Source organism: Oncorhynchus mykiss, chromosome 15 (genome assembly GCF_057628025.1).
Source record: "Oncorhynchus mykiss isolate SJ-2025 chromosome 15, ASM5762802v1, whole genome shotgun sequence".
Lineage (NCBI taxonomy): Eukaryota > Metazoa > Chordata > Actinopteri > Salmoniformes > Salmonidae > Oncorhynchus > Oncorhynchus mykiss.
In genome coordinates, this window is record NC_143036.1 from 86,303,273 (window position 1) to 86,326,497 (window position 23,225).

The 23,225-nt window shown below is 45.4% G+C and overlaps 2 protein-coding genes across 3 annotated transcripts in view; one reads left to right on the forward strand and one right to left on the reverse strand.

Moving 5' to 3' along the window:
- The window catches only part of cd9b (CD9 molecule b), a 41,277-nt gene extending 33,951 nt beyond the window's left edge, over positions 1 to 7,326 (forward strand). For both annotated transcript variants that reach the window (XM_036972733.2, XM_090201488.1), the window contains exons 2-8: positions 573 to 675; positions 3,344 to 3,441; positions 3,539 to 3,613; positions 4,290 to 4,391; positions 4,568 to 4,657; positions 6,443 to 6,526; positions 6,794 to 7,326. In XM_036972733.2, coding sequence (XP_036828628.2) covers positions 573 to 675; positions 3,344 to 3,441; positions 3,539 to 3,613; positions 4,290 to 4,391; positions 4,568 to 4,657; positions 6,443 to 6,526; positions 6,794 to 6,859 — 618 coding nt within the window. In that variant the 3' untranslated portion in view covers positions 6,860 to 7,326. The remainder of the gene's footprint in view (positions 1 to 572; positions 676 to 3,343; positions 3,442 to 3,538; positions 3,614 to 4,289; positions 4,392 to 4,567; positions 4,658 to 6,442; positions 6,527 to 6,793) is intronic.
- A 1,170-nt stretch (positions 7,327 to 8,496) lies between these two features.
- Positions 8,497 to 23,225, reverse strand: part of cwf19l1 (CWF19 like cell cycle control factor 1) — a 36,352-nt gene continuing 21,623 nt past the window's right edge. The window contains exons 13-14 of the mRNA XM_090201487.1: positions 16,534 to 16,631; positions 8,497 to 10,406 (exon numbers count right to left, since the gene is read on the reverse strand). Coding sequence (XP_090057613.1) covers positions 10,262 to 10,406; positions 16,534 to 16,631 — 243 coding nt within the window. The 3' untranslated portion in view covers positions 8,497 to 10,261. The remainder of the gene's footprint in view (positions 10,407 to 16,533; positions 16,632 to 23,225) is intronic.

The window sequence follows — 23,225 nt, forward strand, 5'->3', positions numbered from 1 at the left end:
ATTATTATATTACTATATTATTATATTACTATATTATTATATTACTATATTATTATATTACTATATTATTATATTACTATATTATTATATTACTATATTATTATATTACTTTATATTATTATATTATATTACTATATTATTATATTACTTTATATTATTATATTATATTACTTTATATTATTATATTATATTACTATATTATTATATTACTATTATATTATTATATTATATTACTATATTATTATATTACTATATTATTATATTATTATATTATATTACTATATTATTATATTACTATATTATTATATTACTATATTATTATATTACTATATTATTATATTATATTACTATATTATTATATTACTTTATATTATTATATTACTATTATATTATTATATTACCATTATATTATAATGGATGTAGCAGCCTGAAACCAGTTTTCTAGAAAGTGTGTGTGTGGGGGGGGGGGGGGGGGTAGTCGAGGATAAGTGCCTGCTGGGTATCATTCCCAAAATCTGAACTGTTCTTTACACTGTTTCTAACGTATGTGTGTGTGGGTGTGCATGTGTCAGTTGGCAGGAACAGGAGTGTTGGCCGTAGGGCTGTGGCTGCGTTTTGACTCTCGGACTGAGGGACTGTTCAGTGGAGAGGACTCTCCTTCTGTCTTCTTCACCGGTAAGACTGAGCTCTCACCCCTAACCCCTACACCTTAAATCCAACTTCTCACCCCTAACCATAACCCCTACACCCTAACCCCTACACCATAAAATATCTCCTCTCAGCTAGTGGTATCATCATGTCTGTTAGAAACTCGAAGGTCCACAAATAGGTTTCTAACACACACACACACACACTTAATTCTCTACACAGGGTCAGAGGTCAGGGACAGGGGTCAGGGACAAAGGGGCAGGGGTCAGGAAAAGGGGTCAGGGACAGAGTCAGGGGTCAGGGACAGAGTCAGGGGTCAGGGACAGAGTCAGGGACAGGGGTCAGGGGCAGGGCAAGGGGTCAGGGACAGGATCTGGGAAGAGTCAGGGACAGGGGTCAGGGTAAGGGGTCAGGGACAGAGTCAGGAGTCAGGGACAGAGTCAGGGACAGGGGTCAGGGACAGAGTCAGGGACAGGGTAAGGGGTCAGGGACAGAGTCAGGGGTCAGGGACAGAGTCAGGGGTCAGGGACAGAGTCAGGGGTCAGGGACAGAGTCAGGGTAAGGGGTCAGGGACAGAGTCAGGGGTCAGGGACAGAGTCAGGGACAGGGTAAGGGGTCGGGGACAGAGTCAGGGGTCAGGGACAGAGTCAGGGTAAGGGGTCAGGGACAGAGTCAGGGACAGGGTAAGGGGTCAGGGACAGAGTCAGGGGTCAGGGACAGAGTCAGGGGTCAGGGACAGAGTCAGGGACAGGGTAAGGGGTCAGGGACAGAGTCAGGGGTCAGGGACAGAGTCAGGGACAGAGTCAGGGGTCAGGGACAGAGTCAGGGACAGACTCAGGGACAGGGTAAGGGGTCAGGGACAGAGTCAGGGGTCAGGGACAGAGTCAGGGACAGAGTCAGGGGTCAGGGGCAGGGTAAGGGGTCAGGGACAGAGTCAGGGGTCAGGGACAGAGTCAGGGACAGAGTCAGGGACAGGGTAAGGGGTCAGAGACAGAGTCAGGGGTCAGGGACAGAGTCAGGGACAGAGTCAGGGGTCAGGGACAGAGTCAGGGACAGAGTCAGGGGTCAGGGACAGAGTCAGGGGTCAGGGACAGAGTCAGGGGTCAGGGACAGAGTCAGGGACAGAGTCAGGGGTCAGGGACAGAGTCAGGGACAGAGTCAGGGACAGAGTCAGGGGTCAGGGACAGAGTCAGGGGTCAGGGACAAAGTCAGGGACAGAGTCAGGGGTCAGGGACAGAGTCAGGGGTCAGGGACAGAGTCAGGGACAGCATTGTTTCTGTCCTTTTGTTTCCCGTTTTCTCTGAAGAACTGTCACAGAAAGATGTTCCTTCTTTCTTGCTTGCTTTCCTGCATTTTTTCTTTCTTTCTATATATAACTGCTGTCCAGTGTGTGAGACCTAATAGGGTGGAGGGTGTATCATCATGTCTCCAGAGGGCTGCTATATCACCAGGGTTACAGAGGGCTGCTATGTCACCAGGGTTACAGAGGGCTGCTATGTCACCAGGGTTACAGAGGGCTGCTATGTCAGCTGGGTTACAGAGGGCTGCTATGTCACCAGGGTTAGAGAGGGCTGCTATGTCACCAGGGTTACAGAGGGCTGCTATGTCAGCTGGGTTACAGAGGGCTGCTATGTCAGCTGGGTTACAGAGGGCTGCTATGTCACCAGGGTTAGAGAGGGCTGCTATGTCACCAGGGTTACAGAGGGCTGCTATGTCACCAGGGTTACAGAGGGCTGCTATGTCACCAGGGTTACAGAGGGCTGCTATGTCACCAGGGTTACAGAGGGCAGCTATATCACCAGGGTTACAGAGGGCTGCTATATCACCAGGGTTACAGAGGGCTGCTATGTCACCAGGGTTACAGAGGGCTGCTATGTCACCAGGGTTACAGAGGGCAGCTATATCACCAGGGTTACAGAGGGCTGCTATGTCACCAGGGTTACAGAGGGCTGCTATGTCACCAGGGTTACAGAGGGCTGCTATGTCACCATGGTTAGAGAGGGCTGCTATATCACCAGGGTTAGAGAGGGCTGCTATGTCACCAGGGTTACAGAGGGCTGCTATGTGTGCATGGTGTGTATTCATGGTGTGTGTGTATGGTGTGTGTGCATGGTGTGTGTGTATGGTGTGTGTGCATGGTGTGTGTGCATGGTGTGTGTGCATGGTGTGTGTGTGTGTGTATGGTGTGTGTGTGTGTGTATGGTGTGTGCGCATGGTGTGTGTATGGTGTGTGTGTGTGTGTGCATGATGTGTGTGCATGGTGTGTGTGTGTATGGTGTGTGTGTGCATGGTGTGTGTGCATGGTGTGTGTGCATGGTGTGTGTGCATGGTGTGTGTGTGTATGGTGTGTGTGTGTGTGGTGTGTGTGTATGGTGTGTGTGCATGGTGTGTGTGTATGGTGTGTGTGTGTGTATGGTGTGTGTGTGTGTGTATGGTGTGTGTGCATGGTGTGTGTGCATGGTGTGTGTGCATGGTGTGTGTGTATGGTGCGTGTGCGTGGGGTGTATTCATGGTGTGTGTGCATGGTGCGTGTGGTGTGTGTGTGTGTGTGCATGGTGTGTGTGTATGGTGTGTGTGCGTGGTGTGTATTCATGGTGTGTGTGTATGGTGTGTGTGCGTGGTGTGTATTCATGGTGTGTGTGCATGGTGTGTGTGGTGTGTGTGTGTGTGTGTGCATGGTGTGTGTGGTCCACAGGTGTGTATATTCTGATCGCTGCGGGGGCGTTGATGATGGTTGTTGGGTTCCTGGGCTGCTGTGGAGCCATTAAGGAATCCCCCTGTATGCTCGGACTGGTGAGGATCAATGATGGTGATCATAGAATACAATGATAACATACTTTTCATTGCAAGGCCTCACACCCTGTCTGTCTCTCGTTCTCCCTCTCTCCAGTTCTTCTTCTTCCTGTTGTTGATCTTTGGGGTGGAGGTAGCAGCAGGGATCTGGGGGCTCTCCAATAAAGATACGGTAACACACTCAGAGGCTGTTTCACTGTTTGTTGTTCTTACTGTGGACAGACCATCAGACCATCTATTACAGATCAATACAAAACCTTAGCATCTCTCCATTCTCATGTCTCTCCTCTCCTCTCCTCCTGTCTGTCTCCCCCTCCCCTGTCTGTCTCTCTTCTCTCCCCCCTGTCTGTCTCTCCCCACCCCCTGTCTGTCTCCCCCTTCCCTCTCTGTCTCTCCCCACCCCCTGTCTGTCTCCCCCTTCCCTCTCTGTCTCTCCCCACCCCCTGTCTGTCTCCCCCTTCCCTCTCTGTCTCTCCCCACCCCCCGTCTGTCTCCCCCTTCCCTCTCTGTCTCTCCCCACCCCCTGTCTGTCTCCCCCTTCCCTCTCTGTCTCTCCCCACCCCCTGTCTGTCTCCCCCTTCCCTCTCTGTCTCTCCCCACCCCCCGTCTGTCTCCCCCTTCCCTCTCTGTCTCTCTTCTCTCCCCCCTGTCTGTCTCTCCCCACCCCCTGTCTGTCTCCCCCCACCCCCTGTCTGTCTCCCCCTTCCCTCTCTGTCTCTCTTCTCTCCCCCCTGTCTGTCTCTCCCCACCCCCTGTCTGTCTCCCCCCACCCCCTGTCTGTCTCTCCCCACCCCATGTCTGTCTCTCCCCTCCGGCGTCCCTTGTCTCCCCCGTCTGTCTCTGTCTAGGTGGTGGAAGACATCACAGAGTTCTACAAGCAGACTTACAATAACTACATGAACACCAAGCAGGAGGCCCTGAAGGAGACATTACGCCTCATACACTTTGGAGTGAGTACACACACAACTCCAACATAACAGTCCAGTGTGTCTGTCTGTCTGTCTCTGTCTGTCTGTCTGTCTGTCTGTACAGACACACATAACTCTAACATAACAATCCAGGGTCTGTCTGTCTGTCAAGTGTACAGTGGAACTAAAATTGTGTTGCCTGTGTTTCCCTGGGGCAGCTGAACTGCTGCGGCCTGACAGGCACGATAATTGACAGCGCCAGGGAGACCTGCCCAAAGAAGGAAGGACTGGAGGCTCTGATTACCACGGTAACAAACATAACCCCTGCCGCAACAACTATTTGAGTGACGAGCTATTATATTATAGGGTAGAGGTGTATATCACAGGGTAGAAGTGTATATTATAGGGTAGAAGTGTATATTACAGGGTAGAGGTGTATATCACAGGTAGAAGTGTATATTATAGGGTAGAGGTGTATATTATAGGGTAGAAGTGTATATTATAGGGTAGAAGTGTATATTACAGGGTAGAAGTGTATATTACATGGTAGAAGTGTATATTACAGGGTAGAGGTGTATACTATAGGGTAGAAGTGTATATTATAGGGTAGAAGTGTATATTATAGGGTAGAGGTGTATATTACAGGGTAGAAGTGTATATTACAGGGTAGAGGTGTATATTATCGGGTAGAAGTGTATATTACAGGGTAGAAGTGTATATTACAGGGTAGAAGTGTATATTACAGGGTAGAAGTGTATATTACAGGGTAGAGGTGTATATTACAGGGTAGAAGTGTATTTTACAGGGTAGAAGTGTATATTACAGGGTAGAAGTGTATATTACAGGGTAGAAGTGTATATTACAGGGTAGAGGTGTATATTACAGGGTAGAGGTGTATATTACAGGGTAGAAGTGTATTTTACAGGGTAGAAGTGTATTTTACAGGGTAGAAGTGTATATTACAGGGTAGAAGTGTATATTACAGGGTAGAAGTGTATATTACAGGGTAGAGGTGTATATTACAGGGTAGCAGTGTATTTTACAGGGTAGAAGTGTATTTTACAGGGTAGAGGTGTATATTACAGGGTAGAAGTGTATATTACAGGGTAGAGGTGTATATTATAGGGTAGAGGTGTATATTACAGGGTAGAAGTGTATATTACAGGGTAGAGGTGTATATTATCGGGTAGAAGTGTATATTACAGGGTAGAGGTGTATATTACAGGGTAGAAGTGTATATTACAGGGTAGAGGTGTATATTATCGGGTAGAAGTGTATATTACAGGGTAGAAGTGTATATTACAGGGTAGAAGTGTATATTATAGGGTAGAAGTGTATATTATAGGGTAGAAGTGTATATTACAGGGTAGAAGTGTATATTACAGGGTAGAAGTGTATATTATAGGGTTGAGGTGTATATTATAGGGTAGAGGTGTATTTTACAGGGTTGAAGTGTATATTATAGGGTAGAGGTGTATATTATAGGGTAGAGGTGTATTTTACAGGGTAGAAGTGTATATTACAGGTTAGAAGTGTATTTTACAGGGTAGAAGTGTATATTACAGGGTAGAAGTGTATATTACAGGGTAGAAGTGTATATTACAGGGTAGAAGTGTATATTATAGGGTCGAAGTGTATATTACAGGGTAGAAGTGTATATTACAGGGTAGAAGTGTATATTACAGGGTAGAGGTGTATATTACAGGGTAGAAGTGTATATTATAGGGTTGAGGTGTATATTATAGGGTAGAGGTGTATTTTACAGGGTAGAAGTGTATATTACAGGGTAGAGGTGTATATTATAGGGTAGAGGTGTATTTTACAGGGTAGAAGTGTATATTACAGGGTAGAGGTGTATTTTACAGGGTAGAAGTGTATATTACAGGGTAGAAGTGTATATTACAGGGTAGAAGTGTATATTACAGGGTAGAAGTGTATATTACAGGGTAGAAGTGTATATTATAGGGTCGAAGTGTATATTACAGGGTAGAAGTGTATATTACAGGGTAGAAGTGTATATTACAGGGTAGAAGTGTATATTACAGGGTAAAAGAGTTGTAGTAGTGTGTAATCTCAGTGTGTTGTTCTGTCAGAGTTGTCCATCGGCCATTGACGAGGTGTTCAACTCTAAACTCCATATCATTGGAGGAGTGGGCATCGGAATTGGAGTCCTCATGGTGAGAACAGCCAATCAACTCTCTCCTCTCCTGTCTCGCTCTCTTCACTTTTCTATCCATCCTCCACTCCTCTCCTTCACACCTCTCTTTTCTATCTCTCCTTCTTCTCTCTCCTCTTCCTCTCCTCCACTCCTCTGTCTTCTCCCTCTCTCTCCTCTCCTCCACTCCTCTGTCCTCTCCTTCCTCTCCCTCCTCTTCCTCTCCTCCACTACTCTGTCCTCTCCCTCCTCTTGTCCTCTAATGATATGTAGTTTCTCTTCTGTCCAGATCTTTGGGATGATCTTCAGCATGCTGCTGTGCTGTGCCATCAGGAGGTCCCGTGACATCATGTAGACTCAGACTCTGCCATTCCGTGCACTTAACTTATGTGTGTCTGTCCTCAATAGATGTTAAATGCTCACTAGGTTTGTACTGCCATTCGAGTTAGTTGTCAGTTTTAGGCTGGCAGCCAAGCAGCCAGCCAACCAGCCAGCCAGTCAGTCAGGCTCTACCCTGGATGGAAACTCAGTCTCCTGTGAATGTGTGGAGCTGTGCTGATGTTTCTGGCTGTGTAACAATGTAATCAGTGTATCGTTTCATCACTGTAGAAGCAAAACGCCTTCAAATCTGCCAGAATTTAATCTGTTGTATGTGCTCTAAAAACCTGACTGTTTCTCCTCATATTGCCTGTTTGTTCAGCTACATGGACTGTAACAACTTTATGGCCGAGTACAGATTTTATAAACATTTTTATTGCAACTATTTTGATGTACAAAGATGTGTATTTCTTTGAATTGCCAAATAAAATGAATTAATATGGATGTTAGACTGTGAGTGACTGTGGAGATGGATGTGGGGATTAGATCTAGGGAACAGAACAACTCTCTTCAATGGTTTATGTTCAACTCAACATACCAAACATCTGGTCAGGTCATTGACTTCAGAACAAAAGATGCTTATTGGGATTGTCCTGGAGAAAGGGAGGAGGGCTTTCCGCTAGATGGGCTAGCCGCAAAGTAAAAACGGCTAAACTGTAAACAAAACGTATGAAAACTAAAATGAGCTTGTTTAAGATTACGCATAGTGTTAGCAGTGTGATTAAAATCAGGATGTGTGGCTGAGCCAGCTAGTAGAGCTGCCTCCAGGACAATATTCATCCCAATAAATGGCCAACCAGCAACGAAGTCCCTGGTTAACTAGTCCTTAGAAATATACCCCTGGTGAACTAGTCCTTAGTTAGTACTATACGCCTGGTGAACTAGTCCTTAGTTAGTAATATACCCCTGGTGAACTAGTCCTTAGTTAGTAATATACCCCTGGTGAACTAGTCCTTAGTTAGTAATATACCCCTGGTGAACTAGTCCTTAGTTAGTAATATACCCCTGGTGAATTAGTCCTTAGTTAGTAATATACCCCTGGTGAATTAGTCCTTAGTTAGTAATATACCCCTGGTGAACTAGTCCTTAGTTAGTAATATACCCCTGGTGAACTAGTCCTTAGTTAGTAATATACCCCTGGTGAACTAGTCCTTAGTTAGTAATATACCCCTGGTGAACTAGTCCTTAGTTAGTAATATACCCCTGGTGAACTAGTCCTTAGTTAGTAATATACCCCTGGTGAACTAGTCCTTAGTTAGTAATATACCCCTGGTGAACTAGTCCTTAGTTAGTAATATACCCCTGGTGAACTAGTCCTTAGTTAGTAATATACCCCTGGTGAACTAGTCCTTAGTTAGTAATATACCCCTTATGAACTAGTCCTTAGTTAGTACTATACGCCTGGTGAACTAGTCCTTAGTTAGTAATATACCCCTGGTGAACTAGTCCTTAGTTAGTAACATACCCCTGTTGAAGGAGATGCTGCCCTCTGCTGGTCAGGATGAGCCCCTACAGATGGCTGAGTCATCAGGAAGCAGCAGAGACTTCCATCCTCCACTAACACACAGCTTGCTGGCAAAGCTTTGAGTAGGAAAGAAATCAAGACTCAAAACAAACATACAAAAAAGCTTTTAATCAGGGACCTTGTACAAAATGATGACACTGATTTATCTCCACATTGTGAAAACTACTTTTTCAGACGATTGGATTGAAGTAAAAACAGAGAAGGCAGGAAGTGCATTAATAAGGGAAGATCTCAACTGCACCCTGCGCCTCCAAATTAAACGCCCTTCACAATGTTCAGCATTGACACTTATGTCAGGCCTCTCAAGTTCCCACCCTGATGCTGAGTTTGTAACCATGAGGGCATTTACCAGTTGTGTCGTCATAAATACCAGTGGGACCATTCATGTGATTTGAACTTGTTGAGAATCGTCGATTGGCTAACGGCCAACAAGCTGCGTCCTCCTAAAAGTACAGCTATCATGCTTTTAAACAAATTATAGTTCAAAAACCACTGCTATTTTTAAATAATGTTTTGTTGCATTTAACTGCCTGAAAATGTCCTTTAGTAGGTGAGGTCAGCATGTGGGAGAAGTGGGAGCTCACAATGATAGTTTTCCCACTAGTAATTACCAGTCGGAGGGACATTGAAGTAGATTTAACCCAGTCGTATGTGGCAACTTCCCAGTTGGTTCCAAACGCACCACGACACTGCCTCCAGCACTTTGGTAAAGGGGGCGTGTCTGTAGCATGGGACATCGCCTACTCCGGGGTCATGTGACAGGATGTCACCAAGCACAACACAGGATACATTGGCCAATTCATTTAAAACTTTGGCTTGCTTATATAACGTGGGTACTACCCGTTTTATGAAATGAGAGGAGTTGGTAACGTGGGTGTGGAGCAATTTGACGAGGTGCTGAAAGGCCCTATTCTCAACCCCTGAGAACGGACACATATCCACGCAATAAACCCAAGACTGTAAAAAACATAAACATTGCCTACCTATCGCTCTGAACTTTGGCCCGGTCAGAAACAGCTGAATGCAGACGGGAGGTGGTGTGAATTCTTTGTGTTTCCGTCATGCTACACTATACTGGGGTGATGTGGGTGTCAACATGTTGGAGGTGCTCCGTCATGCTACACTATACTGGGGTGATGTGGGTGTCAACATGTTGGAGGTGCTCCGTCATGCTACACTATACTGGGGTGATGTGGGTGTCAACATGTTGGAGGTGCTCCGTCATGCTACACTATACTGGGGTGATGTGGGTGTCAACATGTTGGAGGTGCTCCGTCATGCTACACTATACTGGGGTGATGTGGGTGTCAACATGTTGGAGGTGCTCCGTCATGCTACACTATACTGGGGTGATGTGGGTGTCAACATGTTGGAGGTGCTCCGTCATGCTACACTATACTGGGGTGATGTGGGTGTCAACATGTTGGAGGTGCTACAGCAGCTATTCTCCTTCTGCGTGGAGACATACTGTTAACGCTTTATCCACAACTCTGTCCATCACCGTTATAATCTACGTTCATGACAAAATGTTCCCAAACTGGAGATTTGAACGATGGAGGATCCTCCGGTTATCACCATCGTACAGAACTAGTTCCCGGCTGCGCCTCACAAAAGGACGGTTTTTGAAATGCGCCAATTAAGATTTAAATTTTGATTACAACGTGCACATAGGCTCTAGTTGTTTCAACGGAATAGACTGAAATGTTCAGCTCAGATTTACTGCAGACATAGGCCTACAACACAGCACAGACTATAGGACTGGTGTTGTTAATCCAGAAGTCCCCGTACCCAACGGTTCAGTATGAAAACGTGTACCATTACACCCCTCCTGTACGGTACAGTGTGTGTCGGTGTTCAGTCTTCCAGTGCAAAGTCGTATGGTTGGAAGTCGTTTCGTAGTTGTTTGCTCAGACCCTCCTCCTCCTCTGGGGTCTGTTTACACTCTCTCCAGTCGGCCCTCTCCGGGATGTTCAGCAACGCCTCGCTGGCCAACACCTCCCTGCACCACACAGAGAGACACACAGAGAGATACACAGAGAGACACACAGAGAGACACGTTAGTAACTGTTTTCAGTAGGGCTGGAATGACCCATATGCGTCCCTGAATCAAATGTTGAAGATACTAGAGCATCAGTCCAGGGACCCCTAACCGATCCAAAACGTAGCATTAGTCCAGGGACCCCTAACCGATCCAAAACGTAGCATTAGTCCAGGGACCCCTAACCGATCCAAAACGTAGCATCAGCCCAGGGACCCCTAACCGATCCAAAACGTAGCATCAGCCCAGGGACCCCTAACCGATCCAAAACGTAGCATCAGCCCAGGGACCCCTAACCGATCCAAAACATAGCATTAGTCCAGGGACCCCTAACCGATCCAAAACGTAGCATCAGCCCAGGGACCCCTAACCGATCCAAAACGTAGCATCAGCCCAGGGACCCCTAACCGATCCAAAGCGTAGCATCAGTCCAGGGACCCCTAACCGATCCAAAACGTAGCATCAGCCCAGGGACCCCTAACCGATCCAAAGCGTAGCATCAGTCCAGGGACCCCTAACCGATCCAAAACGTAGCATCGGTCCAGGGACCCTAACCGATCCAAAACGTAGCATCAGTTAGAAAATAGGTTCAAAGGTCATGCTGGTTCACAATTTTTGTTTGCTGATATTACTTTCTTTCTAGCTTCTGAAAATATCTCTCATCTCAACTGCGTTGACAGTCATTGATCTCCAAGCATGGAACTGCGTTGACAGTCATTGATCTCCAAGCATGGAACTGCGTTGACAGTCATTGATCTCCAAGCATGGAAGTGCGTTGACAGTCATTGATCTCCAAGCATGGAAGTGCGTTGACAGTCATTGATCTCCAAGCATGGAACTGCGTTGACAGTCATTGATCTCCAAGCATGGAACTGCGTTGACAGTCATTGATCTCCAAGCATGGAACTGCGTTGACAGTCATTGATCTCCAAGCATGGAACTGCGTTGACAGTCATTGATCTACAAGCATGGAACTGCGTAGTAGTGTGGTAATGTCTAGAATCCCTTTTGGCCCTAATCTGATATTGGTAGTGGTGTGGTAGATGTCTAGAATCTCTTTTGGCCCTAATCTGATATTGGTAGTAGTGTGGTAGATGTCTAGTCTCCAGGCAATATCAGTAGCCTGACTGTACCTGCTGAACGGGCTTACAGTGGATGTGATTTAGATTGCTCAGGTTCACCATCAGGTTCACCATAGGTTTGGTAGTTTTTCCTGAAACAATCAGTGTATATGGTCATAGACAGGGTAAAGTTGATCATTTCATAACAAGGACAGCAGAAGCAAGAGAAGAAGAGAAAATCACTCTGTCAAAACTTCCAAACAGTCAAAACCATTCCATTTAGAGATGGGGATGAAATCCAAACTGATATTCATCGGCCATGTCATCGCTAATTTGTAAAGGATAATTATTGATACATTACTAATTTGTAAAGGATAAATATTGATACATTACTAGCTCAAACACTTGAAGGTGATTTCAGAACCAGAGTCAGGGGACAAAAAAACAGACTGCATTGCCTCCTAATCTGTAGATGGCAAGTCTCCCTTATGGCCCTAATCTGTAGATGTCAAGTCTCCCTTATGGCCCTAATCTGTAGATGTCAAGTCTCCCTTATGGCCCTAATCTGTAGATGTCAAGTCTCCCTTATGGCCCTAATCTGTAGATGTCAAGTCTCCCTTATGGCCCTAATCTGTAGATGTCAAGTCTCCCTTATGGCCCTAATCTGTAGATGTCAAGTCTCCCTTATGGCCCTAATCTGTAGATGTCAACTCTCCCTTATGGCCCTAATCTGTAGATGTCAAGTCTCCTTTATGGCTCTAATCTGATATTGGTAGTAGTGTGGTAGTTGTCTAGTCTCCTTTATGGCTCTAATCTGATATTGGTAGTAGTGTGGTAGATGTCTAGTCTCCCTTCACTGTTGACGTTGAGACTGGTGTTTTGCGAGTACTATTTAATGAAGCTGCCTGTTTCTCAAACTAGATTTGTTATTTTATTTTACCTTTATTTAACTAGGCAAGTCAGTTAAGAACAAATTCTTATTTTCAATGACGGCCTAGGAACTGCCTGTTTAGGGGCAGTACGACCGATTTGAACCTTGTCAGCTCGGGGATTTGAACTTGCAACCAGTGGTTACTAGCCAAACACTCTAACCACTAGGCTACCCTGCCACCGGAGATAGTCTAATGTACTTATACTCTTGCTCAGTTGTGCACCGGGGCCTCCCACTTTCTATTCTGGTTAGAAACAGTTTGCACTGTTCTGTGAAGGGAGTAGTACACAGCATTGTACGAGCTCTTCAGATTCTTGACAATTTCTCGCATGGAATTGCCTTAATTTCTCAGAACAAGAATAGACTGACGAGTTTCAGAAGAAAGTACTTTGTTTCTGGCCATTTTGAGCCTGTAATCAAACCCACATGTTGATGCTCAAGATACTCAACTGCAATTTTCCTAAGTCCCTCTTTGTGGCACCTGACCACACAACTGAACAGTAGTCAAGGTGAGACAAAACTAGGGCCTGTAGGACCTGCCTTGTTGATAGTGTTGTTAAGAAGGTAGAAACTAGGGCCTGTAGGACCTGCCTTGTTGATAGTGTTGTTAAGAAGGTAGAAACTATGGCCTGTAGGACCTGCCTTGTTGATAGTGTTGTTAAGAAGGCAGAAACTAGGGCCTGTAGGACCTGCCTTGTTGATAGTGTTGTTAAGAAGGTAGAAACTAGGGCCTGTAGGATCTGCCTTGTTGATAGTGTTGTTAAGAAGGTAGAAACTAGGGCCTGTAGGACCTGCCTTGTTGATAGTGTTGTTAAGAAGGTAGAAACTAGGGCCTGTAGGACCTGCCTTGTTGATAGTGTTGTTAAGAAGGTAGAAACTAGGGCCTGTAGGACCTGCCTTGTTGATAGTGTTGTTAAGAAGGTAGAAACTAGGGCCTGTAGGACCTGCCTTGTTGATAGTGTTGTTAAGAAGGTAGAAACTAGGGCCTGTAGGACCTGCCTTGTTGATAGTGTTGTTAAGAAGGTAGAAACTAGGGCCTGTAGGACCTGCCTTGTTGATAGTGTTGTTAAGAAGGTAGAAACTAGGGCCTGTAGGACCTGCCTTGTTGATAGTGTTGTTAAGAAGGTAGAAACTAGGGCCTGTAGGACCTGCCTTGTTGATAGTGTTGTTAAGAAGGTAGAAACTAGGGCCTGTAGGACCTGCCTTGTTGATAGTGTTGTTAAGAAGGTATAAACTAGGGCCTGTAGGACCGGTCTTGTTGATAGTGTTGTTAAGAAGGTAGAAACTAGGGCCTGTAGGACCTGCCTTGTTGATAGTGTTGTTAAGAAGGTATAAACTAGGGCCTGTAGGACCGGTCTTGTTGATAGTGTTGTTAAGAAGGTAGAAACTAGGGCCTGTAGGACCTGCCTTGTTGATAGTGCTGTTAAGAAGGTAGAAACTAGGGCCTGTAGGACCGGTCTTGTTGATAGTGTTGTTAAGAAGGTAGAAACTAGGGCCTGTAGAACCTGCCTTGTTGATAGTGTTGTTAAGAAGGTAGAAACTAGGGCCTGTAGGACCTGCCTTGTTGATAGTGTCATTAAGAAGGTAGAAACTAGGGCCTGTAGGACCGGTCTTGTTGATAGTGTCATTAAGAAGGTAGAAACTAGGGCCTGTAGAACCTGCCTTGTTGATAGTGTTGTTAAGGTAGAAACTAGGGCCTGTAGGACCTGCCTTGTTGATAGTGTTGTTAAGAAAGTAGAAACTAGGGCCTGTAGGACCTGCCTTGTTGATAGTGTTGTTAAGAAAGTAGAAACTAGGGCCTGTAGGACCTGCCTTGTTGATAGTGCTGTTAAGAAGGTAGAAACTAGGGCCTGTAGGACCTGCCTTGTTGATAGTGTTGTTAAGAAGGTAGAAACTAGGGCCTGTTGGACCTGCCTTGTTGATAGTGTTGTTAAGAAGGTAGAAACTAGGGCCTGTTGGACCTGCCTTGTTGATAGTGTTGTTAAGAAGGTAGAAACTAGGGCCTGTAGGACCTGCCTTGTTGACAGTGTTGTTAAGAAGGTAGAAACTAGGGCCTGTAGGACCTGCCTTGTTGATAGTGTTGTTAAGAAGGTAGAAACTAGGGCCTGTAGGACCTGCCTTGTTGATAGTGTTGTTAAGAAGGTAGAAACTAGGGCCTGTATGACCTGCCTTGTTGACAGTGTTGTTAAGAAGGTAGAAACTAGGGCCTGTAGGACCTGCCTTGTTGATAGTGCTGTTAAGGTAGAAACTAGGGCCTGTAGGACCTGCCTTGTTGATAGTGTTGTTAAGAAGGTATAGACTAGGGCCTGTAGGACCTGCCTTGTTGATAGTGTTGTTAAGAAGGTATAGACTAGGGCCTGTAGGACCTGCCTTGTTGATAATGTTGTTAAGAAGGTAGAAACTAGGGCCTGTAGGACCTGCCTTGTTGATAATGTTGTTAAGAAGGTAGAAACTAGGGCCTGTAGGACCTGCCTTGTTGATAATGTTGTTAAGAAGGTAGAAACTAGGGCCTGTAGGACCTGCCTTGTTGATAGTGTTGTTAAGAAGGTATAGACTAGGGCCTGTAGGACCTGCCTTGTTGATAATGTTGTTAAGAAGGTATAGACTAGGGCCTGTAGGACCTGCCTTGTTGATAATGTTGTTAAGAAGGTAGAAACTAGGGCCTGTAGGACCTGCCTTGTTGATAATGTTGTTAAGAAGGTAGAAACTAGGGCCTGTAGGACCTGCCTTGTTAAGAAGGTAGAAACTAGGGCCTGTAGGACCTGCCTTGTTAAGAAGGTAGAAACTAGGGCCTGTAGGACCTGCCTTGTTAAGAAGGTATAAACTAGGGCCTGTAGGACATGCCTTGTTGATAGTGTTGTTACGAAGGTAGAGCAGCACTTTATTATGGACAGACTTCTCCCCATCTTAGCTACTGTTGTATCAACATGTTTTGACCATGACAGTTTACAATCCAGGGTTTAGTCACCTCAACTTGCTCAATTTCCACATTATTTATTATGAGATTTAGTTGAGGTTGAGGGTTTAGTGAGTGTTTTGTTCCAAATACAATGCTTTTAGTTTTAGACATATTTAGGGCTAACTTATTCCTTGCCACCCACTCTGAAACTAACTGCAGCTCTTTGTTGAGTGTTGCAGTCATTACAGTCACTGTAGTAGCTGACGTGTATAGTGTTGAGTGTTGCAGTCATTACAGTCACTGTAGTAGCTGACGTGTATAGTGTTGAGTGTTGCAGTCATTTCAGTCACTGTAGTAGCTAAAGTGTATAGTGTTGAGTGTTGCAGTCATTTCAGTCACTGTAGTAGCTAAAGTGTATAGTGTTGAGTGTTGCAGTCATTTCAGTCACTGTAGTAGCTGACGTGTATAGTGTTGAGTGTTGCAGTCATTTCAGTCACTGTAGTAGCTAAAGTGTATAGTGTTGAGTGTTGCAGTCATTTCAGTCTCTGTAGAAGCTGACGTGTATAGTGTTGAGTGTTGCAGTCATTACAGTCACTGTAGTAGCTGACGTGTATAGTGTTGAGTGTTGCAGTCATTTCAGTCTCTGTAGTAGCTAAAGTGTATAGTGTTGAGTGTTGCAGTCATTTCAGTCACTGTAGTAGCTGATGTGTATAGTGTTGAGTGTTGCAGTCATTTCAGTCTCTGTAGTAGCTGACGTGTATAGTGTTGAGTGTTGCAGTCATTTCAGTCTCTGTAGTAGCTGATGTGTATAGTGTTGAGTGTTGCAGTCATTTCAGTCTCTGTAGTAGCTGACGTGTATAGTGTTGAGTGTTGCAGTCATTTCAGTCTCTGTAGTAGCTGACGTGTATAGTGTTGAGTGTTACAGTCATTTCAGTCTCTGTAGTAGCTAAAGTGTATAGTGTTGAGTCATCCGCATATATAGACACTCTGGCTTAACTCAAAGCCAGTGACATGTCGTCAGTAAATATTGAAACAAGGGGCCTAGACAGCTGCCCTGGAGAATTCTTGATTCTACCTGGATTATGTTGGACAGGCTTAAAGAACACCCCCTGTTAGACAGGTAACACTTTATCCTTGAAAGATGCACATCACTAGTTTTTAGGTTAGATCATATATGGTGTGTGTGTGTGTATATACCTGCCAAACTGCAGAGGGAAGTTTTTCTGAATGCGGTAGAAGAGTTTCTCTCCAGAGTCCAGCTCTACGTAGAAGTACGGTGTCCCTGGAGGAGCAATCTGATAGAAAAAATATATAATTTATTATAACCAAGAATTATCAGAAAATATGTAAAAGCAACTTAACAGTCATGTTACAGTTAACGTCTGGGTGGTCCCGGGAATCCAACCCACTATCCTGGTGTTGCAAGCACCATGCTCTACCAAATGGCCTACAGACGACCACAGCATTACCTTTTCCCAGCATTATCATCTCACAGCATTTTCATCTCATAGCATTATCATCTCCCAACATTACCATGTCCTAGCATTATCATCTCCCAGCATTACCATGTCCTAACATTATCATCTCCTAGCATTACCATGCCCTAGCATTATCTACCAACATTACCATGTCCTAGCATTATCTACCAACATTACCATGTCCTAGCATTATCTACCAACATTACCATGTCCTAGCATTATCATCTCCCAGCATTACCATGTCCTAAGATTATCATCTCCCAGCATTTCCGTGTCCTAGCATTATCATCTCCCAGCATTACCGTGTCCTAGCATTATCATCTCCTAGCATTGTTACCAACTAGCATTGTTACCATCAACTTAAAATGAAATACATGTTTTTAAACTTCAGTTCATCTGAAACATTCCTACAACATGTTCACTCATTAGATGTTGGTTCTCCAATGGAACGTGTTCCCACACATAAATACTGAGGCATTTGGATTGATATGGATTTGATGTTTAAAAATATATACACAGTACAAGTCAAACGTTTAGACACCTACTCATTCAAGGGTTTTTCTTTATTTGGACTATTTTCTACATTGTAGAGTAGTAGAAGACATCAAAACTATTAAAAAAGAAACACATATGGAATCATGTAGTAACCAAAAAAACAAACAAAAAAGTGTTAAATATATTTTATATTTGATTACCTTCAAATAGCCACCCTTTGCCTTGACAGCTTTGCACACTTGGCATTCTCTCAACCAGCTTCACCTGGAATGCTTTCCCAACAGTCTTGACAGAGGTCCCACATATGCTGAGCACTTGTTGGCTGCTTTTCCTTCACTCTGCGGTCCATCTCATCCCAAACCATCTCAATTGGGTTGAGGTCAGGTGATTTTGGAGGCCAGGTCATCTGATGCAGTACTCCATCACTCTCCTTGGTCAAATAGCTCTTACATAGCCTGGAGGTGTGTTTTGGGTCGTTGTCCTCTTGAAAAACAAATGATAGTCCCACGAAGCAAAAACCAGATGGGATGGAGTACCGCTGCAGAATGCTATGGTAGCCATGCTGGTTAAGTGTGACTTGAATTCTAAATAAAATCACAGTGTCACAAGCAAAGCACCCCCACACCTCCTCCTCCATGCTTCACGCTGGGAACCACACATGCAGAGATCATCCGTTTGTGGCGAAATCCTGCACGGAGCCTTCACTGTGCGCTGCCACTTTAAGAGAGCATCAGCAGTAAGGAAGGAGGAAATAAAGACAGCTTTTTTAGCTCTTTGGGGAGGAGCTCTTGGGTGGCGCGACAGTTTGATTGTGTGTATGCTGCAGAAGTTTGGTTTATTTTCAGTGTGTGTAGTTTATAAAGTATTTAACTCAATCATCGGTGATTAAAAAATTACATTATACATTTATTATTATTATTACATTTAAATTACATTTATTAGTATTATTGTATGAGGTATTATTGGTGGGGTTACCCCTGTGCTGTGATGTGGGTTTTATAGGGTGTGTATTCTCTTTTCTCTACACTGGCTATCTGGTAAACAGGCTACACTCTAGGCAGTCTCTTCTGCTGATGTGTGTGGGTCTGGTAGTGGTACTCTCTCTATTCTACTCTTTTCCTTTCGGTTAATACCTGCCTGGCGCCCGAACAAAATCTTTATCTTTACCCCTCTCAAATAAATACCGCTACACGTTCACCTGCTCTGCGTCTCACAAAGACACAGCGGTTGTAAGCACAAATCTTAAATTTGGACAAAAGAACAGATTTCCTCCGGTCTAATGTCCACCGCTCGTGTTTCTTGGCCCAAGCAAGTCTCTTATTATTGGTGTCCTTTTATTGTGGTTTCTTTGCAGCAATTCAACCACGAAGGCCTGATTCACACAGTCTCCTCTGAACAGTTGATGTTGAGATGTGTCGGTTACTTGAACTCTGTGAAGAATTTATTTGGGCTGCAATCTGAGGCTGGTGACTCTAATGAACTTATCCTCTGAGCAGAGGTAACTCTGGGTCTTCCTTTCCTGTGGCGGTCCTCATGAGAGCCAGTTAACTCTAATGAACTGATCCTCTGAGCAGAGGTAACTCTGGGTCTTCCTTTCCTGTGGCGGTCCTCATGAGAGACAGTTAACTCTAATGAACTGATCCTCTGAGCAGAGGTAACTCTGGGTCTTCCTTTCCTGTGGTGGTCCTCATGAGAGCCAGTTAACTCTAATGAACTGATCCTCTGAGCAGAGGTAACTCTGGGTCTTCCTTTCCTGTGGCGGTCCTCATGAGAGACAGTTAACTCTAATGAACTGATCCTCTGCAGCAGAGGTAACTCTGGGTCTTCCTTTCCTGTGGCGGTCCTCATGAGAGCCAGTTAACTCTAATGAACTGATCCTCTGAGCAGAGGTAACTCTGGGTCTTCCTTTCCTGTGGCGGTCCTCATGAGAGACAGTTAACTCTAATGAACTGATCCTCTGAGCAGAGGTAACTCTGGGTCTTCCTTTCCTGTGGCGGTCCTCATGAGAGACAGTTAACTCTAATGAACTGATCCTCTGCAGCAGAGGTAACTCTGGGTCTTCCTTTCCTGTGGCGGTCCTCATGAGAGCCAGTTAACTCTAATGAACTGATCCTCTGAGCAGAGGTAACTCTGGGTCTTCCTTTCCTGTGGCGGTCCTCATGAGAGGCAGTTAACTCTAATGAACTGATCCTCTGAGCAGAGGTAACTCTGGGTCTTCCTTTCCTGTGGCGGTCCTCATGAGAGACAGTTAACTCTAATGAACTGATCCTCTGAGCAGAGGTACCTCTGGGTCTTCCTTTCCTGTGGCGGTCCTCATGAGAGACAGTTAACTCTAATGAACTGATCCTCTGAGCAGAGGTAACTCTGGGTCTTCCTTTCCTGTGGTGGTCCTCATGAGAGACAGGTAACTCTAATGAACTGATCCTCTGCAGCAGAGGTAACTCTGGGTCTTCCTTTCCTGTGGTGGTCCTCATGAGAGACAGTTAACTCTAATGAACTGATCCTCTGAGCAGAGGTAACTCTGGGTCTTCCTTTCCTGTGGCGGTCCTCATGAGAGACAGTTAACTCTAATGAACTGATCCTCTGAGCAGAGGTAACTCTGGGTCTTCCTTTCCTGTGGCGGTCCTCATGAGAGACAGTTAACTCTAATGAACTGATCCTCTGAGCAGAGGTAACTCTGGGTCTTCCTTTCCTGTGGCGGTCCTCATGAGAGACAGTTAACTCTAATGAACTGATCCTCTGAGCAGAGGTAACTCTGGGTCTTCCTTTCCTGTGGCGGTCCTCATGAGAGACAGGTAACTCTAATGAACTGATCCTCTGAGCAGAGGTAACTCTGGGTCTTCCTTTCCTGTGGCGGTCCTCATGAGAGCCAGTTAACTCTAATGAACTGATCCTCTGAGCAGAGGTAACTCTGGGTCTTCCTTTCCTGTGGCGGTCCTCATGAGAGACAGTTAACTCTAATGAACTGATCCTCTGAGCAGAGGTAACTCTGGGTCTTCCTTTCCTGTGGCTGTCATGATGGTTTTTGCGACTGCACTTGAAAAATGTTCAAAGTTCTTGACCTTTTCCCGGATTAATTAACTGACCTTCATGTCTTAAAGTAATGACAGTCGTTTCTCTTTGCTCATTTGAAATGTTCTTGCCAAAATATAGACTATTTTACCAAATAGGGCTATGTTCTGTATACCACCCCTACCTTGTCACAACACAATTCATTGGCTCAAACGCATTGAGGAAATAAATTCCACAAATGAATTTTTAACAAGGCACACCTTTTAATTTAAATGTGTTCCAGGTGACTACCTCGTGAAGCTGGTGGAGAGAATGTGTTCCAGGTGACTACCTCGTGAAGCTGGTGGAGAGAAGGTGTTCCAGGTGACTACCTCGTGAAGCTGGTGGAGAGAAGGTATTCCAGGTGACTACCTCGTGAAGCTGGTGGAGAGAAGGTGTTCCAGGTGACTACCTCGTGAAGCTGGTGGAGAGGTGTTCCAGATGACTACCTCGTGAAGCTGGTGGAGAGAAGGTGTTCCAGGTGACTACCTCATAAAGCTGGTGGAGAGAAGGTGTTCCAGGTGACTACCTCGTGAAGCTGGTGGAGAGAAGGTGTTCCAGGTGACTACCTCATAAAGCTGGTGGAGAGAAGGTGTTCCAGGTGACTACCTCATAAAGCTGGTGGAGAGAAGGTGTTCCAGGTGACTACCTCGTGAAGCTGGTGGAGAGAAGGTGTTCCAGGTGACTACCTCATAAAGCTGGTGGAGAGAAGGTGTTCCAGGTAACTACCTCATAAAGCTGGTGGAGAGAAGGTGTTCCAGGTGACTACCTCGTGAAGCTGGTGGAGAGAAGGTGTTCCAGGTGACTACCTCATAAAGCTGGTGGAGAGAAGGTGTTCCAGGTAACTACCTCATAAAGCTGGTGGAGAGAAGGTGTTCCAGGTGACTACCTCATAAAGCTGGTGGAGAGAAGGTGTTCCAGGTGACTACCTCATAAAGCTGGTGGAGAGAAGGTGTTCCAGGTGACTACCTCATAAAGCTGGTGGAGAGAAGGTGTTCCAGGTGACTACCTCGTGAAGCTGGTGGAGAGAAGGTGTTCCAGGTGACTACCTCGTGAAGCTGGTGGAGAGAAGGTGTTCCAGGTGACTACCTCGTGAAGCTGGTGGAGAGAAGGTGTTCCAGGTGACTACCTCGTGAAGCTGGTGGAGAGAAGGTGTTCCAGGTGACTACCTCGTGAAGCTGGTGGAGAGAAGGTGTTCCAGGTGACTACCTCGTGAAGCTGGTGGAGAGAAGGTGTTCCAGGTGACTACCTCGTGAAGCTGGTGGAGAGAAGGTGTTCCAGATGACTACCGCGTGAAGCTGGTGGAGAGAAGGTGTTCCAGATGACTACCTCATAAAGCTGGTGGAGAGAAGGTGTTCCAGGTGACTACCTCGTGAAGCTGGTGGAGAGAAGGTGTTCCAGATGACTACCTCGTGAAGCTGGTGGAGAGAAGGTGTTCCAGGTGACTACCTCATAAAGCTGGTGGAGAGAAGGTGTTCCAGGTGACTACCTCATAAAGCTGGTGGAGAGAAGGTGTTCCAGGTGACTACCTCATAAAGCTGGTGGAGAGAAGGTGTTCCAGGTGACTACCTCGTGAAGCTGGTGGAGAGAAGGTGTTCCAGGTGACTACCTCATAAAGCTGGTGGAGAGAAGGTGTTCCAGATGACTACCTCGTGAAGCTGGTGGAGAGAAGGTATTCCAGGTGACTACCTCGTGAAGCTGGTGGAGAGGTGTTCCAGATGACTACCTCGTGAAGCTGGTGGAGAGAAGGTGTTCCAGGTGACTACCTCATAAAGCTGGTGGAGAGAAGGTGTTCCAGATGACTACCTCGTGAAGCTGGTGGAGAGAAGGTGTTCCAGGTGACTACCTCGTGAAGCTGGTGGAGAGAAGGTGTTCCAGGTGACTACCTCATAAAGCTGGTGGAGAGAAGGTGTTCCAGGTGACTACCTCGTGAAGCTGGTGGAGAGAAGGTGTTCCAGATGACTACCTCGTGAAGCTGGTGGAGAGAAGGTGTTCCAGGTGACTACCTCGTGAAGCTGGTGGAGAGAAGGTGTTCCAGGTGACTACCTCATAAAGCTGGTGGAGAGAAGGTGTTCCAGGTGACTACCTCGTGAAGCTGGTGGAGAGAAGGTGTTCCAGGTGACTACCTCGTGAAGCTGGTGGAGAGAAGGTATTCCAGGTGACTACCTCGTGAAGCTGGTGGAGAGAAGGTGTTCCAGGTGACTACCTCATAAAGCTGGTGGAGAGAAGGTGTTCCAGATGACTACCTGGTGAAGCTGGTGGAGAGAAGGTGTTCCAGGTGACTACCTCATAAAGCTGGTGGAGAGAAGGTTCTCCCTCGAGTTTTGGGAGAAACCACACTCTTGCTCCGTAAATGCACGTGAGAACTATGCACATTTCTCCCAAACAATATGAGAGAAATCTGACTCCTGCGTTGACATGTCAGGACTGTTCTCTAGGTACTTAACCATGTCAGGACTGTTCTCTAGGTACTTAACCATTCCTGCTCTGAAATGTCAGGACTGTTCTCTAGGTACTTAACCATGTTAGGACTGTTCTCTAGGTACTTAACCATTCCTGCTCCTAGACCTTAGTGCTGCTTTTGATACCATCAATCACCACATTCTTTTGGAGAGATTGGAAACCCAAATTGGTCTACACAGACAAGTTCTGGCCTAGTTTAGATCTTATCTGTCGGAAAGATATCAGTTTGTCTCTGTGAATGGTTTTTCCTCTGACAAATCAACTGTAAATTTCGGTGTTCCTCAAGGTTCCGTTTTAGGACCACTATTGTTTTTCACTATATATTTTACCTCTTGGGGATGTCATTCAAAAACATAATGTTAACTTTCACTGCTATGCGGATGACACACAGCTGTACATTTC